The sequence below is a fragment of the Alligator sinensis genome, unplaced genomic scaffold, assembly GCF_000455745.1.
Source record: "Alligator sinensis unplaced genomic scaffold, ASM45574v1 scaffold1301_1, whole genome shotgun sequence".
Lineage (NCBI taxonomy): Eukaryota > Metazoa > Chordata > Crocodylia > Alligatoridae > Alligator > Alligator sinensis.
Window position 1 is genome coordinate 15,456 of NW_005842575.1, and position 16,870 is coordinate 32,325.

Here is a 16,870-nt window from a genome sequence, read left to right on the forward strand (position 1 = left end):
ATGACATCCTTAAAATGCTGTGTCACTGAGTTGAAGTAACCTAATTCTCATAAACCCAGGCACTTTTCTGTACTGAGGTGACGCTCAGTCTGATGGATGTGAAGGGTTGATGGAGTTTTGTCCACAGTTGCATGAGAAACAGTTGACATCTTTCAGTAGTTTATAACTCTTCCCAATCTGAACAGATTTTCATGAGACAAGGAAACTACATTTTCCATGACTATCCCTTGTTAAACTCCAGAGTCTTGCTGCAAACAATTGAGGTAGTAGCACTGTTAAAAAGTAGTATCTTCTTTTTCTGTCATTTAAAATGCAAAGTAACCAAAATACAGAGCTTGCTGGTGATCCCCTTAATAAGAATCTTTTAAAAAGTTTCTGCGTGGATCGTTAATATAAAGAGCACCATCTGCCGGCATATTGGGATTTATAGCAATAGGTCAGAGTTGGTTGTGCAGAGTTCTTACACTTCAAATTGTTTCTTGATTACAGCTTTGGGGCTAGCTCTCATGGTCCTTCTCAGCCTTGATGAGTGGGAAGAGTTAACAAATCCTGTGCTCTCCTGGAGGCAAAGGGGTGGGTACTTTTTCTACTCTTTTTTTTTTTTTTTGGAGCGAGGGAGCAGAAAAGCTGGTTACCTGGGTCTCCCTATGCCCTAGGGAAGAATTGATCTGAGGTAAGCTTAGCTGAGGGACTGGGTCTCTATCCCAAGGGGGAGGGGAGTGTGAATGGGGGCAAGTGCTGAATTTCTGTCTCACTGTGCTGTGGAACACGTAGGGTTAAATTGGATGGAGGGGGAGGGGTACAGTTTGATATTGCCTCCCATGTTTCACCCGCCCTCTTTCCTGTTTCTGCCTCTCTTGGTTTGGCAGGAAGTTGCAGGCACTGATAGTTTCGATCTGTCTCACTCCCTCTGTGAGTCCCGTGTTGGAGTGGGAGGCCTTTTCTGGGTCTCTAGACTGGGAGGCTCTTCAGGACACGGGGATTTTGCCATGGGGACGTAGATCGCAGGAGCATGGCCCCGCTGGAGCCCTCAGTGGGCTTGGTTATTATGGTAAGTGAGGGCTTGAGAGAGGCTGAATCAGAGCCTGCGGGGACCAGGGTGGGGGGTGTGCCAGGTGTGGAAATGGCGCTAGGTGTGGGAGGGTTTGAAAAGGAGGTGGGAGTCAAATCTCCTGGGTCGTGTTTGGAGCTGTTGCATCTGTTGGGTCTGGCAGATTGACAGGGAAAAGGGATGTCGGGGTTGTTTGAATTGTATTTCTGCCCATGCCCTTTCTTCGAGCCCTGTCTGTCTGTGTGTTGCCGTTTCCCTGTCTGTAGAAAGGGTAACTCGGTGGAAGTCACCCTCTGCCCATCTCATGGGGGTCCTTTGCTGAGGGAGCCTCTTTTTTGGCCTCTGCAGTGAGTTGTGATGGTCCTCAAGCTGGCATGCTTGTTGGGCAGAGGCTCCCTTACCTAAAATATCTTTGGAAAGTTTTTGTGTGTGCAGCCCTCTACAGCTCACCAAAACTCAGTAAGCAGCCCACCAGCCGAAATAATTCCCCACCCCTGCTCTAGAGTGTACGTTAGTAACTTGTTCATATAGCCATGTGATAATGGATAAAAGGAAACCTAAGAGAAATTGAAGGCTGGCACTATGTTTCTTGAGGTGCGGTCACTTACCTGGATCCTGCTTTTCCTTATCGGCTCACCACAGGAAAGAACACTTTGCTCAGCAGTGAGGGAGCTTGCTTTTCCTGAGGTTCCCCACTTGCCTCCACAACCCTTTAAGGTGGGGGTGTCAAACTCATTAGGCCCCGTGGGCTGGATGAGTAGTGTGGAGCCAGTCTGCAGGCTGGATTGGGCCCACAGACTGGCCCTGCAGACCGGTTCAGGGCAGGCACCTCATACAGGACGCATGCTGGACCCGGTCTGGCGCACACAAGATTTGGCCTCATGCCATATGCAGCATGTGGGACCGATCCAGCATGCTCCTCATGTTGGCAGATGGGACCTTTCTCAGACCCACAGGCAGCACCCTGGCCCAGCTGATAGAGCTCCGCAGGCCTGATCTGGCTGGCAGGTTGGATCTTTGACACACTTGCTCTGAGGTCTCTGATTTCTGCTGGAAATGCAGTGCTGAACTTTCCTGTCAATGCTCGCAGTTCTAGTGCCTGCACTTCCATGGATTGTCCTGAATCCAGTACCTTTTCCCAACCCCTTCTTAGGCCTAGTCCCCTTTCCTTTGTGTCCAGTGTTCTGCAGCAGCTCAGGTCTCCTTTTATCCATTTCTCCCTCTTGTATCTCCTGTTCTTCCTCCCCATGTATCCAGTGCCCCCCAAGTACCACTCCCTAACACCCTCTCATTCCCCTTTCAAGCATAGCCAGTGCCCTCTACCCCACCATGTGCACGTGGTGTCATTTCCAGTCTTCCTGCTTATTCCTGTTGGCCTGATAGTACTGCATCTACTGAGCACCAAAGTGCAATGCTGTTCCACTTCTCAAGTTCTTGAAAAATAAGAGAAAGGTGAATGGGTTCTCCTCCTTCTTGCTGCTCTTTTCAGATTTGGTCTGAAGTCTAAGGCAATGGTGTGTTACAAAGTTAGCCATGTTCATGTTTTTCAGGAGCTTGAGCAGTGTAGAATAAAATTACACTTGGGCACCTAAATGGTGGGGGGATCTGGCCCTGTGTGGCTGTATAAGAGTAAACCATTTACTTAGAGACCTTGGGGTAGGAGGTGTGTTAAGTGGTCTCAGGGATGTTTGCGGAAAGGGAGGGAGAGGGTGTCAAACTATATTTGGGGGGTCTTCAAGGAGCTTGCCACTATGGATGGGACCATTCTCAGACCCACAGGCAGCACCATAGGCCTGTGGGTGGGGGAGAGAGGTCTGGTGTAGGACTGCTGTGAGGGTGGAGGAGTGTGTACGAGCACCAGAGTCTTGGTGGAGTGTGTCAGAAGTACTCTTCAAGGCCTGTGCAATAGTGAGGTGACTCAGAGGAGTCAGTAAAGGATGAGTTTTATTTCTTAGCTCTAGTGGCTTCTTCATGGCTAAATATTGAATAATGTTTTGTGAAAAAAGTGAATCCAGGGGTTACTGTAGCACAAGGTTCTCAAGCCAGCAGCTGCTATGCACCTCTGCCCCATCCCTGACACAGCAGCAGCAGATCATTTCACAAGCTGCTAAGCTGCTTCCGTTTGTTCCTGAGTTCCCAACTCAACAGGAAGGAGGCTGGACTTACTGGAATGGCAGCACTTGCTTCTGGGAGTTGCAAGTCTGAACATTTAACCCCGGAGGTGCTAAGATCAGCTAGGACCCCCTTACACCTCTAAAGGGTTGAGGGGTTTCCTTCCTGAGATTTGATAGTTTCATAGTAGCTAGGGTCAGGAGGGACCTGAACAGATCATGGAGCCTGACCCCCTGCCACAGGCAGAAATGAATGCTGGGTTCACAAGACCCCAGACAGGTGATTGTCCAACCTCCTCTTGAATTTGTCCAAGGTAGGGGCGAGGACCACTTCCCTGGGAATTTGACCCCACGCACCTCACCACTCTTATAAACTACCCTTATAAATGTGGGGGTTGATAAGGGTCACTACTGACTCAACAGAGAGACGGCTCTGTTCTGACTCACCCATGGCCCTCTGTGTAGTACTCAGTTATTCAGGGTTTGGTGGCAATACTTGTTTTGCGCTGCGAGGAATCTGGCTCAGGGGACATGTTATTAAAATAGAGAGCCTTACTACCAGCCACAATCATTTAAAAATTGCAAGTGAGACCTTCCCCACAAAACCATGATTTTTTAAAATCTAATACATTTGGGTTCTTTTCCTTCTGGTTTTAGAGCCGCCAGGCTTATTTTTGCAAGTCTGAGAGGTAGAAAGTTTTTCAATGGATTATGAGGTTTGCCTATAATCACTGTTTTTAAGAGCTGGGAAATCACAAAGTAGTAGGAGGTTTGTGATAAAATTGGGAGAGCAAGTATCCCTGAAGCTTGTTTTCATTAATGACATGGCTATGTGAACAAATTACAGAGGTACACAAGAGCAGGGGTGGGAAATTATTTCAGCTGGTGGGCCACTTAACAAGTTTTGGCGAGCTGTCAAGGGCTGCATGCAAAAAATCTTTTCAGAAGATATTTTAACAAATTATAGATTTAAAAAATCATATACTAAAAATCAGCCGTCTGCTATAAGATATTTAAATTTTATTTCAAAACATAATTTTGTTCTGACTTATACTTTTTTGAGTAGTGTATATGGAGGCCATTGCATAATAGCTAAAAATAAAGTCTTACTTGTGTATATCTTGTGTGTATGGATGCCACTCACGCCCAGAGGCTGAAGGGGCATGGTGAACTCCTGCAGGCAGTGGTGCTGTCAGTGGCGGGAGTGTGGTGGCGGCAAGCGGGGAGCTCTCTCAGGCAGCTGCGGCACTGTTGGCGGCCGTGGGGGGGAAAGGGAGGGGTGGCAAGCGCTGACTGGTGGTCAGCAACCACCTGCAGATGCCACTGATAGTGTCAGTGGCGGTCAGTGGCAATCACGGACTGCCTGCAGACGCTGCTGGCGGTGTCGACAGCAGGGTGGGGGGCAGTGGCGAACAGCTACCACCCGCAGGCACCTCTGGCAGTGTCAGCAGCGCCTTTTCGCAGGGGGTGCACCACCATGCTCAGGGGGTGCACGTGCACCCCCTACACGTTGCCAGTGATGGGGGGTGTAGGTCTGCAGGTGTGTGGGGGGCTGCTCATGCACTAGGTCCTGGGAGCCAGCCAGGGGTGAGGGGAGGGAGGAAGGGGGTGCAGGGGACGGGTGCAGCAGTGTTCACTTGGGTGGTGGGGTGCAGGTGGGGTCCATCTCCCTCCCCCATCCCTCCAACCGTCCAGCCCTCATCTGCCCTGCAGCGCTCTGCATGGGGCTGAGACCTACCTGGGGCAGCCCATACTGCACTGTGGCCCGCATCTGCCCCATGGCTGCCAACAGCATTGCCCTGGCCCAGGCCCCAGCCCTAGCCAGTGTGCACAGCTTCCCTGCAAGGCTACTCTTGCTGCTGCTGCAGCCACTCATGTACTGCTCAGCTCTTCCCCCCGCCAGTGGATCCTCCTCCTGTCTCTGCTGTGCCACTCCAGGCAGCAGGTAGGCTGGGAAGCAGTGGCAGCCATAGGGACATGTTCTGGGCACCTGTGGGCAGCCAAGTGGGTGGACAGTGACCAGGAGCTGAAGCCCCACATGCTAGGGCAGAAGCTGCCCAGCTGCAGCTTTCCCTCACCTAGCTGGCATATGGTACCTGACACAGGTCCCCATGGCTGCTGCTGCTGCCCAGAGCAGTGCAGCAGGAGGAGGAGGAGCCGTTGGAGGTGGGGGGAGCCCAGCAGTACCTGGGTGGGTGGGGTAAGCTGTGCAGTGTGGGCAGGAGGCCAGATACAATCTACCCATGGGCTGGATCTGACCCACAGGCAGTACTTTGCCCACCCCTGATCTAGAGTGAGAATTTGACAGCAAATTTGTTACTTGCTACTCTGTGGTTAACTGCCCACATGCATGCTGGACAAATGGAACTTACCCTGCAGGGGAAGTTCAAGGTGGTTTACTCAGTGCCATTGAGGGCGAAGCTACGTCATACTTGCTACAGGATAGTTAACATGCAGTGGGTTCACACCAGGTAAGATACTTATGTACCCCTCAGGTTTCTCTACCTTGAATTTAGTAGTGTTAGGATTGCCTCAGGCAAACTTGTGCCCTTCCAGTAGGTTGAATTTGCACATTGTGAAATTTCTGAAAACTAAGAAATGGAGTTAAGATACAGATTGCTCCCATCACACAAATTCAGCTCTGCCTCCTTTTAAATGAGGTTCTGAATTGCCAGTGTTGGATAGCTGTTCTTGGACCATGAAGCTGGTTCACCCTTCATATATAAAAGGACCAAGTTAATCCTGTTCTAGAAGTACACAAAATATAGGCATCTGAGTTGGTTGTTTTCCTTTTCCTTCCTGTTAAAGTCACCTTGCTTTTTTCCTCTCCACTGCTGATTCACCTGTATCCTGCTGTGTCTGCTGTATATTTCCCACATTTCGCTGCATTGACTTATATTTTTCTATTGTTCTTATCCTACAATTATATCTTCTTCATTCCTCTACCTCATGGTTTCCTGTTGTGGTTTACTGATTGTTGCTCCCTCAGCCTTATTTCTTGCTCCTTCATATTCTCCCGGCCATCATTTAATGAAAAGAGTGCCTTCATCTTTTACAAGGTCAGCAAGCTTTCATTCTCATATTATATTATTCTTGAAGATGGCCATCTTGCTAGAGATGGATTTAGTTTCACTTGCAAAACTGAAAGGACATTCCAGCTGCAATGGCTCATTAGTTGCCTCAGTCCTGTTAACGAAAAAGGAAAACCCCATAATTTGGAGCCAGGCATTATGTTCGGTGATACTTGAAATAATTCACCATATATTATCACCGGGGCTCCTGGTTTTCCCTGATAAAAAAATGGCAAATTCTCTGATAAAACCCCCAAAATTCATGATTGAAATGAAAAGCCCTTCACTCCCCTCCACAGCCCCCTGGTCGTGCTTGTGCCCCTTACTCCCCACTTCCCCCTCACAGACCCCTGGCTGTGGTCATGCCCCTTAATCCCCCCCTAGCTCTGCTGCTGCCCCTCACTCCCCACTCATAGCCCCTTGCCCCCCCCAGCCCTGCCAGAGGCGGTCCCCAGCTGCCAGGGCTATGGGGCCAGGGACCAGGGTCCACAGCCTCCTACCCCTGGCAGGAAGCAGTGGCTGTTGCAATGGAGCAGAGCCCAGCTCCCCCTCCTGCTGCTTGCCGCCTGCTAGCTGTGGACTCGGGAGGGGTGTCAGCTCCCCACTGCTGTGCACGCTACTGGAGGGGAGGGGGGACCCGCACCCCCCAGATCTGTGTGTGGGGTGGGCTGCCTGCTGCAGGCTTGGGCTCCTGCTCTGCTGCCCTCCCTTGGGGCCTCCACAGCTTGAGGGTGGACCTGGCACTGCAGAGAACAGTGGGGCTATATGGGGGATCTTGCTGCTGTGAGCTCCACGCTGCCCTAGTAAGGCTGTGTCTCCTGTGCACACAGCATCAGTGAGGGGAACCCTGCACCACTGCTGCTGCCATGCAGGCAGGGGACACCTTGCCAGGGCATTGTGGAGCTCGGAGTGGCAAGCAGCTTTCTTGTGCAGCATGGCAGAGAAGCAGCCCCACCCTTCACTCCCAGGATGAGCTGCCTACAGCCCCATCCTGCTCCCTGCTGGGGCCCTGTGGCCACATATTGCAGCTCCGGACCCCAAGCCCAATGCACCCCAGCCCTGCCCAACTCCCCCCTCTCTAAGGGGGCCTCAATCCCCTCTCTCCCCCGCCTTACCTGCAGGACCTGCTTTCCAGGCTGCTTGGGGCCACATGCATGTACATGCACATGCTGCCCCTTGCCTGACTGCCCTCCTCCTGCTCCCTCCCAGCCCCTTACAGGCTGGAACTCTGCCAGCCTGCAGGGAGCTCTTTGCAAAACTGCAAAATCCATGGGCTTCTCTGCTAAAATGAGAAATCCGCATTGTGCTCTGGTAAAGGGGGAAATCCATGTTTTTCTTCATTTCCCCCTGTGGGAACCAGAAAACCCGGACCCTTGATTATCACAGGGGCATCAAACCCATCTGGCCCTATGGGCTGGATGAGGTGTGCAGGGCCAGTCTGTTGATTGGATCAGGTCCACTGACTGGCCTTGTGTGCCAGATTCAGCATGCAGGGCTGGTCTGGGCTGTGCACTACATGCGGTACCTGCACTGGAATGGTTCCCTGGACAGCATGCAGTGCATGCCCTGGACCAGCCCACTGCACTGCATGCAGGGTCAGTCTGAGACCCACAAGGCTTTGTCTACCCAAGTTTTAAAAACATTCTTAAGGATGGATTACCTTTCTGGGTAACCTGTTCCAGGGCTTTATTACCCTCCTAGTGAGAAATGTTTCCTAATATCTAACCTAAACTTCCACTGCTGCAACTGGATACCATTGCTCCTTGTCCTGTCATCTGCCATCACTGAGAACAGTCTAGCTCCATCCCCTTTGTAACCACCCTTCAGGTAGTTGAAGGTAAGAAACATGTGAGTGACTATATCAGGGGAAAAACAACTTTATGACACAGAAGAGCTTTTAAAATCAGTAAAAGAAAAGGGGAGAGAGTTACCTATTCTTTACAGTGGGCAGGCAGAAATCTATCTGAGCTGCCATTTCACTAACTCTCCTTTTTTCCTGCTTTTTTAGCAGCTCCCCAACATTATAAAATGGTGTTTTCCCTGAAATAGTCTCTCACATGTCTATTCTTCAAGGAAATGAAAGCTCTGTACACTCTGGAAATGACTATCCTGGAATTATTGTTTTAGAACAGTGGTGCTCAATCTCCTGCCTGGGGTCAAATCTGGCTTGTGGGGTGTCCCACAAGTCCAGAAATGTGGTGGTAGGAGAGCAGTGGTAGCATTAATTGCTGCTCTGCTTCCAAATTTTCAGACTTGTGGTGAGCCCTGCAGGCTGGATTACATGGCCTCGCATGCCAGATTGCAGCCATGGACCAACCCCATGTGCTAACCCTGTGTTGGATCAAGGCCATAAACTGACCTAGCCACTGTTCTTTGGGGCCCGAAGGACAAGCATCACTGTTTTAGGAGGTTAGTTCCTGGGTTCTTTGCACAGTATCATAGCCCCTTGACCTCACAAACAGCCTCTCTGTTTCCCACAGCTGTCCATGCTTATTTTTTTCTGCGATTTGCTCCCATCTTTATTTCCCTTTTTTTCCATTTGTTTCTACACTGTTTTTTTGTCTTTACCTTCAAGCTAACTCTGCCAGCCTGCAGGGAGCTCTTTGCAAAACTGCAAAATCCATGGGCTTCTCTGCTAAAATGAGAAATCCGCATTGTGCTCTGGTAAAGGGGGAAATCCATGTTTTTCTTCATTTCCCCCTGTGGGAACCAGAAAACCCGGACCCTTGATTATCACAGGGGCATCAAACCCATCTGGCCCTATGGGCTGGATGAGGTGTGCAGGGCCAGTCTGTTGATTGGATCAGGTCCACTGACTGGCCTTGTGTGCCAGATTCAGCATGCAGGGCTGGTCTGGGCTGTGCACTACATGCGGTACCTGCACTGGAATGGTTCCCTGGACAGCATGCAGTGCATGCCCTGGACCAGCCCACTGCACTGCATGCAGGGTCAGTCTGAGACCCACAAGGCTTTGTCTACCCAAGTTTTAAAAACATTCTTAAGGATGGATTACCTTTCTGGGTAACCTGTTCCAGGGCTTTATTACCCTCCTAGTGAGAAATGTTTCCTAATATCTAACCTAAACTTCCACTGCTGCAACTGGATACCATTGCTCCTTGTCCTGTCATCTGCCATCACTGAGAACAGTCTAGCTCCATCCCCTTTGTAACCACCCTTCAGGTAGTTGAAGGTAAGAAACATGTGAGTGACTATATCAGGGGAAAAACAACTTTATGACACAGAAGAGCTTTTAAAATCAGTAAAAGAAAAGGGGAGAGAGTTACCTATTCTTTACAGTGGGCAGGCAGAAATCTATCTGAGCTGCCATTTCACTAACTCTCCTTTTTTCCTGCTTTTTTAGCAGCTCCCCAACATTATAAAATGGTGTTTTCCCTGAAATAGTCTCTCACATGTCTATTCTTCAAGGAAATGAAAGCTCTGTACACTCTGGAAATGACTATCCTGGAATTATTGTTTTAGAACAGTGGTGCTCAATCTCCTGCCTGGGGTCAAATCTGGCTTGTGGGGTGTCCCACAAGTCCAGAAATGTGGTGGTAGGAGAGCAGTGGTAGCATTAATTGCTGCTCTGCTTCCAAATTTTCAGACTTGTGGTGAGCCCTGCAGGCTGGATTACATGGCCTCGCATGCCAGATTGCAGCCATGGACCAACCCCATGTGCTAACCCTGTGTTGGATCAAGGCCATAAACTGACCTAGCCACTGTTCTTTGGGGCCCGAAGGACAAGCATCACTGTTTTAGGAGGTTAGTTCCTGGGTTCTTTGCACAGTATCATAGCCCCTTGACCTCACAAACAGCCTCTCTGTTTCCCACAGCTGTCCATGCTTATTTTTTTCTGCGATTTGCTCCCATCTTTATTTCCCTTTTTTTCCATTTGTTTCTACACTGTTTTTTTGTCTTTACCTTCAAGCTGCATCTCTTTGCCTCTTCCCTGCAAAACTCTGGTACCTCCAAGCTAGGGAGGAACATCTGTGGTGGTGTGAATTGCAGGGGTGGAATTTGCCATGTTGAAGATGGCCCAGGGGCTCACAACTGCTTGTACCAAGACCTGCTGTTGCCTTTGACTGTATCATCACAAGCATATGCAGGAGATGAGGCTTGTACAGGCCTTTCCCTTATGTTTGCCAGGTGACAGGCAAAAGTTTAGAGCAGCGATGTAGAATTGACTTAGGATGTTCTGCAAATTGTGGTGTAGTACAGAAATCCAGCCCAAATGACTGGCTTGGAATAACACAAAACTTCTGCTTAGTCCCAGTATTTCACACATGGTGGCTTTAGCAGCAGAGTCTGAAGTTCTTTCACGCTGTTCCCATAGGCAAACCCCAGTGACTAAAAGTGTGATTCATCAACTCATTTGCTGTGGTTTGGTGGTTTGAGCTATCATTTGGTGTGGGGAATGCCTATTGATTTTTGTAAACAAGCATGTGTTGTTGGAATGGATTTGTTTCCTCTCTTGGACAGCGGAATGGGCCAGGTGGAGCTGCATTATACATCTGACAATGGGAAAGCCATCCTTTGAGCTGCAGGGGTCTGTGGTACCTTGCCTGGTTGAGCTGTTGTAGATAGCACATCAAAACTTCCCCTTACAAAGCAACTTACAGATGTATCTTTCCAATGTGTTACCTGCCTCAGTGGTCTATAATGTGCTTTGATTTGCAACTGATTACATCTGTGCAATCCACAATGATTTCTAAGTCATTCTTGAGAAGTGTTCACTGCGGGTTTTTTTTCGTTCTGCTTGAATAGTTCTTTTATAAAGTCTGAGTCATTGGGTTTGGTTCAACAGGCTTGTGGTTCTTTTTATTACTGATCAAAGATCTGGGGAATAAGAACGTGTCAGCTTTTTTGGTTTTTTTTCCAGTCTTTCAGTTTGCAAAACTTAGAAATTTATTTCTCCTGTAAGGTTGCTTTCACTAAATCTGACTCACTCTGCCTTTCCTGTTATTGGATGTGCCTGGATATGAATTATTCTGAGCATGCTGCATGTCCTGCTCTGGCTTTTCTGGCTTGGCTGTTCAAGTATTTCCTACATTTACTTTATATACTTTATTTACGCTTAATTCAGCTTTAGAAATCCCTATGGTATCCTGCTGGAAGCTTCTTTGGCTAGAATGTCAGCATGATTATAATTGAACCATCTGTGCGAATGATCTTTCACCCATTTTCCATTAAACAGTCAGCCACGATCTTTAATTGTCTGTCGGATGTTGTTCTTTGTGCCCAGATGGATTATCTTGGCACTGTGTAATTCCCTCCTGTGTTTTAGGTGAATGGGTTAAGCATCTCACATACAGAATATATTTAAATGCATATTTATTTATCTTTTTTGCTGTTTTGGCAACTAAAAAAAAGCTAACATCCCCCTGTCTATGGTTTATAATTACTGTATTTACTTGAATATAAGACAACCAATAATTAGATTCTATATATGTGGACAATTTATAAATTTGTTATAATTTTCCAGGTATAGAATCTAAGTATTGCGGCAAAGCAGTGGCTGGGAGGGGGCAGTTAGATGGCCCTCTTGTCCTCTCCCTCACTCACTTCTTCCCCCTGCACCCTTCCTGCCTCCCCCCCCACCAAAACACCTGCATCCCCTCCCCCCAGCTCCCTGTCCCTCCCCCCCAGTCTCTGCCTCTTCTCCCCAAACTCCCCCTAGTCTCTGCCTTTCCCCCTCTCTTCTCCCCATTCTCTGCCCCTTCCCCCCAACTCCCCAGTCTCTGCCTCTTCTCCCCCACAACTGTCTGATGCTGCTGCTTGGGCTGTTCCATCTTGAAGCACAACACGTAGAAGCTCAGCCCTGGCCTGGCCATGCAGCAGTGTCAGGAATTTCCATGTACTCTGTGCCTGGGAGAGACCCCAGTCTGAGCTGCCCCTGACAGTAAGGGGAGGGAAGGGAGTAGGTGGGGTTGGCAGGGCATAAGCAGCAGAGGAGGGGCAGGAGGCTGCTGTGGGTCTGATTCTGGCCCCACCAGAGTCAGAATTGCAGAAGCTGCCTGTCCCCCCACCCTCTTTGCTTTGTATGTGAATATAATACAAAAGGATTTTCTGTCCATACTGATTTTGTTGGGGGGAACCTCATTTTATATTCAGGTAAATATAGTAACAGCTCTCTGAAACTCTTAGCAATGAGAGAGTCTTCCTTTGCTAGCTGACAGGCAGAAATGTAGGTATAGAGCCCTTTCTATAGGTTTGAATGGCTTTTGAATGAATAATTGTCCCTCCCAAACGTCTAACTCGAAGGCCAGCAATTTATAATTGGTGAGCCATGGACTGTGGGGCTTTGGTGGCATCGGGTGGTGCAGGACTTTGCCTGTGGGCACTCTGTGTGCTGCCATACAGACAATGGCTGGGTCCTAGTGTTTGCCCACCAGCCTTTGAGGTGGGATGAGTCATTCCAGCCCTTACTGGAAAAGGTTGTCTACCCCTGCTCTAACTTAAGGAGGAATTGGAGGGGAATGGAGCAGACAGGTCTTCAGACTTGCTTTTTCCTAAGCCTACAACCACAGAAGTGTAGTGTGGCTTACCTTTAGTAGGTTGGCTTTTACTTGGTTACAGTTCTTTTAGGAAAAAAATACCATTTCTTCCCAGCTGGTATTTATACCACTTTCAAAACAAGCAGTTGGGAAAATATTGTACTCAGAACACTTTTCATACTGAGGAGTTAATTATCTCTTCTAAAAAGGAAAAGGATTATTAGACTTGTTATCCCCACGGAGTCCACAAAAATGTCCAGGTTAGGAGTTGTTTGAGTGTGGATTTTCACACACTACACACGTAGTGCTTTGTCAAGAGTTTTTTCTTATGATCCAGGGCTTAACACCTCAAAAACCAAGGCAAGGTATAAAAGCCTTTTACTGTATTTGTTAAATGAGGAAGGAAAACATTACTGTATTCATTAAGCGAAGAAGGAAAACATCTAGGATACTTAGGGAATTAGCTGGAGTCATAGCGGATCTGCTAGTGCAACTGTTTGAGCACTCATGGCACTCAGGACAGGTCCCAGAGAACTGGAAAAGGGCCAGTGTGGTCCCTATTTTCAAGATGGGGAGGAAGGAGGAACCAGGTAACTATAGGTTGGTTAGCCTCACCTCTGTCCTTGGCAAGATCTTGGAGAAAATTAAGGATCACATTTATGGGGGACCAGCAGGTAAAATAATGTTACGGGGCAACCAGCATGGGTTCATAGCAGGCCTCACTAACCTGGTTTCTTTTTATGAGTGGGTCACAAAATGGTTGGATAAAGGAATTAGAGGTAGATGTTATTTACTTAGATTTTAAAAAGGCATTTAACACAGTGTTGCACCCAATTCTTATAAATAAACTAAATAGTTGCAATATCGATTATTACACAGTCTGGTGGGTGGAAAATTGGCTTATGGGATGCACCCAGAGAGTGGTGGTGGATGGGTCGATTTCTACCTGGAGAAATGGGGGCAGCGGAGTCTCCCAAGGCTCTGTTCTGGGACCAGTACTATTCAATATCTTCATTAGTGACTTGGATGAGGGAGTAGAAAGCACTCTGTCCAAGTTAGCAGATGACACCAAACTATGGGGTGAGGTAAACATACTAGAGGGCAGGGAGCGAATCCAGGCAGATTTGGACAGGCTGGGGTAGTGGGCAGAACAGAATAGGATGCAGTATAACAAAGATAAGTGCAAAGTGCTGCACCTAGGGAGGAAGAATTATCAACACGCCTATAGCCTGGGAGGTACCATTCTAAGTATCACAACTGCAGAAAGGGATCTCGGAGTTGTAGTCAACTCCAAAATGAACATGAGTCACCAATGTGATGAAGCAATAAATAAAGCTAACCGCACTGTTTCTTGCATAAGTAGGTGCATCACAGACAGGTCTAGGGAGGTGATGCTTCCCCTCTATGCAGTATTGGTCAGGTCGCAGCTGGAGTACTGTGTCCAGTTTTGGGTGCTGCACTTCAGGAGGGATGTGGATAACCTGGAAAGGGTTCAGAGGAGGGCCAACCGTCTGGTTAAAGGCCTACAGAAAAAACTCTACGAGGACTGATTGAGAGACCTGAATCTCTTCAGCCTCCACAAGAGAAGGCTGAGAGATGATCTTGTGGCTGTCTACAAACTCATCGTGGGGGACAGCAGGAAATAAGGGATACGATGTTTACCAGGGCACCCATTGGCATAACTAGAAACAATGGCCACAAAATGAAAGAGAGCAGAGTTAGACTGGGCATCGGGAAAAAATTCTTTACAGTGAGGGTTGCCAAAATATGGAATATGCTTCCAAGGGAGGTGGTGCTATCCCCTTCCTTGGAGGTACTTAAGAGGAGATTGGACAAACACCTGACTGGGGTCATCTGACCGCAGCCCTCTTTCCTGCCTAGGGCAGGGGTCAGCCTCAATCTAATAGGTCTCTTTCAACCCCAAAATCTATTAAATCTATAACGTTTCCTAAAAGATGGAGATGATTGGTATGGTTGTGACCAAAAATCTTGTCGGCTCATTTAGAAAGTTGTGATTTTGCTTAGCTGATTTTTCTAACCAAAACATAGAGGTGTGGTGAGGGGGGAAATGTGGGGGAGAAAAAGACTGGAGGAAAAGAAGAGAAAAATGCCCTGTGATAGTTGGACATAAGTGGATGGACACTTATTAGACCTACAACTTAGAATAGTATATAAGAAGGACAGAAAGCAAAACACAAGGAAACAAGCTGACCAAAACCAACCTCACTTATAAGGACTTCTGTGCTGAGATAGTGTTCAGCTTTGATAGTAATTTCCAAACGTGGTTATAGCAGGTCCTATAACCCAAACCATTTAACCTCAGAAGACAACCTCCTATCTTGCAGCTTACCAGGCTTTGCAGTTCTGGAGCATATTAGTTTCTGAGCAGCTTGAAAAGTATATAAAAAAGAAAATGGAAGAAGAGGGCACAGAGGGAAAGGTTTCAATAAAATTGCAACAGGGATTGGGTTTTCTTGAACGTGACTCGTGATTTCAGTTGTTCGCCATCTTCAGGCCTAAGGTCCCTTCCAGCGCCTTGCTGGAACATGGGTGAGGTTAGTTGGGTCACAGTCAGAGGTGAGGGCCAGTGCTGGGGCCTGTGGTGAGTCCTTTCAAAGGATCTCACAGTGATCATCTCTTCCTTTGCAGCTCATTCTAACCTCTGCCTGGACATGGGGTGAAGAATCCTCAAAATTACCCCCCGACACCCCACAAACCCATGGGAAAACACTGAGCAGAAGAAGCCTCAACTACCCCTTGGGGAAAGAGAAGGAGCCAGAGTGTGACATTGGAGAATACCTACACCCCAATAAGACCCACTGCTGCATGCGGTGTCACGCAGGTACGATAGATAGGCTGTAATGGTGAGGGCAGTTGTTAACGAGGCCTCAGAGGCATTACCATCACTTGCACTCAGGCCAAATAACTCTTGCCCTCTGGGCAACTTCTTGCCTTGATAGAAGTTCCTTTTCTGGGCCTCCTTCTTTTCCCCTGTGCTGTCACTGTCCTTCATCCTGGTGAGAGCAACTCCTGCTGGGCTAAGGAAACAGTCCCCTCCCACATGCCCCGTGCCCAAACCCTACACCTTCAGCTGTGAGTTATTACTCCCACTACCCCCCCAAATCCTTGGGACCTCCTAATTTCTCATCCAGCCTGGGGAAATGCATCTCTTTTCCTGTCAGATTCCTAATAGGTGGTTCTTTTTTAGGGACCTACTTGGTAGGTCACTGTCGGAGTCGTAAGGAGGTGCCTGACTGCAAAGTATGCCCCAATGGTACATACACAGATGTACATAACACTGTGCCCAAATGCTTCCGGTGCAGTCAGTGTGGTCCAAGTGAGTTTCCTCAGTAGGAGATGGGAAGGAGGGAAGTGGGTGATGGTGCAGGAATTTGGGCTGCAGGGAGGAATGGAGCTGGTGGGGATGAGGGGCTGGAGAAATGGAGGGGCTGTTGGGTGGGGAGAGGAAGGTGGAGGGGAAGAGAGGGTATGGGTGGTTTGTACAAGAGCAACAGGGGCGATGGAGTTTAGATGGGAATGCTCATCAGGCTCCTGATGCCAACTCTGTATTGGCTTGCAGTGACTGTTGTCTGTCTGGACTGGCCTGTTTCTGGGAGGGTGGGAAAAGGGTAGTATCATCTCTTTTTCACTTGTCCTCAGAGAACCAGATAACAGTGTCTGAGTGCACCGCAAAGCGGAACACGGTGTGTGGCTGCCGGGACAAAGAATATCTGTCTGGACCTTCATGTAGGAAGTGCAGCTCATGTCCTAACGGAACCATCGTGCAACAATGTGAGTGATATAGTATGTGCACACCACAGTCCCTCTCCAGGTGGTACTGATAACTGGGCTCTGTCGAAATGAGTTTGCCCAGGGTAAATTAACTTGCACAGAGTTCATGCTGCCATGGCTGGACTGTCTCTAGTATCTGTGCTGGCTCCTGCTGGGATAAAGCAATGGCTGTTCCTCCTTGTCTTGCCCTCATCCTAGGGGAGACATTCCTGGTCGCAGAGCAATTTGTGGTTCTTTCTCTTCTGTCCTCTTTCTCTTGCTTGGGAATGGTTTCACCCTCTCTGGTTCTTTAACAGTCTTGCCAACTCCCACTGGCTCCTGCCACCCTCCCCATCCACCTTACACCCTTCC

The 16,870-nt window shown here is 48.5% G+C and overlaps 1 protein-coding gene across 2 annotated transcripts in view; it reads left to right on the plus strand.

Moving 5' to 3' along the window:
• The first annotated feature begins 506 nt into the window (after positions 1–506).
• TNFRSF1A (TNF receptor superfamily member 1A) overlaps positions 507–16,870 on the plus strand; it is a 22,924-nt gene continuing 6,560 nt past the window's right edge. The window contains exons 1-5 of one of the 2 annotated variants that reach the window (XM_025214256.1): positions 507–573; positions 870–1,051; positions 15,377–15,569; positions 15,936–16,064; positions 16,388–16,519. In XM_025214256.1, coding sequence (XP_025070041.1) covers positions 1,013–1,051; positions 15,377–15,569; positions 15,936–16,064; positions 16,388–16,519 — 493 coding nt within the window. In that variant the 5' untranslated portion in view covers positions 507–573; positions 870–1,012. Of the gene's footprint in view, positions 574–604; positions 674–869; positions 1,052–15,376; positions 15,570–15,935; positions 16,065–16,387; positions 16,520–16,870 lie in introns of those variants that run through there. The other variant, XM_025214255.1, reaches the window with a different exon arrangement.